At 40.1% G+C, this 3,435-nt stretch overlaps 1 protein-coding gene across 1 annotated transcript in view; it reads left to right on the top strand.

Moving 5' to 3' along the window:
• LOC107300906 (tripartite motif-containing protein 15-like) overlaps positions 1 to 2,712 on the top strand; it is a gene marked incomplete at its 3' end in the record, with an annotated part of 11,712 nt that extends 9,000 nt beyond the window's left edge. Inside the window, exons 3-4 of the mRNA XM_015830190.1 lie at positions 535 to 557; positions 2,594 to 2,712. Of these exons, the coding sequence (XP_015685676.1) occupies positions 535 to 557; positions 2,594 to 2,712 (142 nt within the window). The remainder of the gene's footprint in view (positions 1 to 534; positions 558 to 2,593) is intronic.
• Between the last annotated feature and the right edge of the window lie 723 nt (positions 2,713 to 3,435).

The raw sequence follows: 3,435 nt of genomic DNA, 5'->3' as shown, positions 1-3,435 counted from the left end.
GGAAACCCCAACACTTGTGTGGAATTCAGTTAACCAGTGGAACAACCTGCCTCCAGAAGCTGTGAATGCTCCAACACTGGAAGTTTTTAAGAAGAGACTGGACAGCCATTTGTCTGAAATGGTATAGGGTTTCCTGCCTGAGCAGGGGGTTGGACTAGATGACCTCCAAGGTCCATTCCAACTTTATTCTTCTTCTTTGCATTATTATTACTATTATTATTGTTATTATTATTATTATTATTGATCAACGCACAGTCAGCCAGATGTTCAGACTGGATTTGGCATTTTGTCTACCTATTGAGTCCTTACCCAGGACCTGGGATAGGCAGATGTGGATGTTTGATGGTATTACAGATAAACAATGCTTCTCTAAAAAAGAGCGGCCGGGGGGAAAAAAGCAATGTTGTTTTTTTTTAAAGAAAAAAGTACTTTTTAATTATATGTCAGTTTGTACCTGATTTCACACATTTATGAATTTTAAGAATGTAACTGCATAGAAATGGCTCCTTTCATTTTTCCATCTCTCTTTTTTAGGACATTGGAAGCATCTTGAAGAAGTAAGTGACTTCACCCTCCTCTTTACCGTCTCAGAGACCGGCAGCTCCTCCAGCAGTTTTCCTATTTTGGAAAGTTCTGTTTGTATTTAGCAGTAATTTAATTTAGAGACAATGTATCTCAGGGCCTCGTAAATATTTCCCCAGACAACCTCAACACAATGTAATTAGCAATATTTGATATGGTGAATTATTATGGTTGGTCCCACAGTCAGCTAGATGTTTAGATTGAATTTGGTATTTTTGTCAATCTATTGAGTCCTTCCCAAGGATAGACAGAGGTTTGATGGTGCTAAAGGTATCATTGTAGGATGTAAGCTGTTCCAAGTAAAGCTGCCTTTTGCAATTGTCTGATAGTGGTTTTGTCAGTGTCGATGCTGTTCCAGTGGTGCTCCAGATGTTTTGGGATTACACCCAAGGCGGGTATTACTATTGGTGCTACCTTTGCTTTCTTTGGCCACAGTTGTTCTACTTCTATTTGCAGATCTTTGTATTTTGTGATTTTCTCCAGTTCTTTCTCTTTTATTCCTTTGTCTCCAGGTAATACTATGTCTACTTTTTTTGTCTTTCTCATCAATAATTGTCAGGTTTGGGGTGTTATGCAGCAGCCTTTGAATTCTAAAGTCCCAAAGCACTTTAGCTTCTTCATTTTCTATCACTTTGTCTATTTAATGATCCCATTAGTTTACTATAATTATAATTATTATAAGAACCCCTTTTGCCACTAGATTATGTGTCCTCAGGATTTATCACTCAGTTTCATTAACAAAATCTTTTAACATTTTCTATCTCATTTTCAGTGAACTTTTTTTCTGTTGGAAGGGACCTTGGAGGTCGTCTAGTCCAGCGCCCTGCTCAGGCAGGAAACCTATACCATTTCAGACAAATGGCTGTCCAGTCTCTTCTTAAAAACCTTCAGTGTTGGAGCACTCACAGCTTCTGGAGGCAGGTTGTTCCACTGGTTAATTGTTCTAACTGTCAGGAAGTTTCTCCTTAGTTCTAGGTTGCTTCTCTCCTTGATTAGTTTCCATCTGTTGCTTCTTATCCTGCCTTCAGGCGCTTTGGAAAATAGCTTGACTCCCTCTTCTTTGTGGCAGCCCCTGAGATACTGGAACTCTGCTATCATATCCCCCCTTGTCCTTCTCTTTTTTAAACTAGACATACCCAATTCCAGCAACCGTTCCTTCTATGTTTTAGCCTCCAGTCCCCTAATCATCTTTGTTGCTCTTCTCTGTACTCTTTCTAGAGTCTCAGCATCTTTTTTACATCGTGGTGACCAAAACTGGATGCAGTATTCCAAGTGTGGCCTAACCAAGGCATTGTAAAGTGGTATTAACACTTCATGTGATCTTGATTCTATCCCTCTGTTAATGCAGCCTAGCACTGTGTGGGCTTTTTTGGCAGCTGCAGCACACTGCTGGCTCATATTTAAGTGATTGTCCACTAGGACTCCGAGATCCCTCTCACAGTTATTACTATTGAGCAAGGTACCCCCTACACTATACCTGTACATTTGGTTTTTCTTGGTCTTGAATATATTTAATTTATGTTTTACTAATTCCATTTGATTTTTAAGATTCGTTTTTTGCGGTATTCTCTGTAGTTCTAGTTCTAATCTTTTATATTCTTCTTCCAACCCCAGCTTCCTGTTCTTATTCCACACCTTATTAAAACAATAGCTAAGCAGAGAAATGATTGAAGCCTGGGAAACAGGGCCCTTGTCAGTCAATCACCAGCTTACCAGGTACTTAGGAGCTGAGGACAGGGCAACACAAAGAAAGAACAATCACTGATTTAATAGCCAGCCATCAACACCCCACTTAACAACTAAAAGTCACACACAACCAGGCATCACATGTATACAATGTGCAGGACAGCCCAGTGTACATACTGTGGAGAGAGGGCAGTTCCAGCACGAATCCAAAAGCTTGGAAGAATAAACCTCTGGTCCCGGTGACCAACTCAGACTGGATCCTCAAACACCATCTGATACTTTTTCCATTGGGAGGATAATAATCATTGTTCTTTTGCCTTGCCAGGTACCAGGCGAAGAAAACATATGAGAATCCGGTGGATTTACTTGTAGACCCGATGTGGACAATCTGGGATTACAGTGATTTCGCTGTGCTTCTGAAAAGTGCCATGAAAAAATTTAGAGGTAAAAAACAGCCACTGAGGTTTTATGCTGGATGATATTTTGACCGCAGAGCATCCAAAAGAGATTCTGGGTCAGTGTCAGGGGGATCAAAGAGGGATCGATGTCAGGATCAGTGGAAGAGACCCCTTCATTTCTCTGGGGAAAGGCCTTGTGTCTTGGCACCAGGAGGGGGAACAGGAGCTTCCTGGTTTCTCCCGTTAAAATATGAGCTAGCTAAAAACAGGAACCATTAGCCAATCATAATTGACCATTTACAGGCAGTCCTCGACTTATCACAGTTCATTTACTGACTGTTGGAATTTAGAACGGCACTGACTTAGAACCATTTTTCACATTTATGACATCCCCACAGTCATGTGATTTACATTCGGATGCTTGCAACTGATTCATATTTATGACGATCGTGTGATCATCTTTTGTCACATTCTGACAAGCAAAGTCAATGGGGAAGCCAGATTCACTTCACAACTGTGTTACTAATTTAACAACTGCAGTGATTCACAACAAATGTGGCAAGAAAAGTTGTAAAATGGGGCAACATTGACTTAACAAATTTCTCACTTAGCAACATAAATTCTGAGCTCAATTGTGGTCGTAAGTCAAGGGCTACCTGTATTCTTTATTTCCCAAATCCATATTCACTGATCACTGGGGAAGTTGAATAAGCTTCCACTAAATATAATGGAATATATACAGATAGTCCTTGACTTATGAGCACAATTT

This window comes from Protobothrops mucrosquamatus, unplaced genomic scaffold (genome assembly GCF_001527695.2).
Source record: "Protobothrops mucrosquamatus isolate PMUCROS unplaced genomic scaffold, P.Mucros_1.0 scaffold9063, whole genome shotgun sequence".
NCBI classification, from domain to species: domain Eukaryota; kingdom Metazoa; phylum Chordata; class Lepidosauria; order Squamata; family Viperidae; genus Protobothrops; species Protobothrops mucrosquamatus.
Note: the sequence above shows the minus strand (reverse complement) of the source record. Positions and strands in the feature narration are given on the sequence as shown.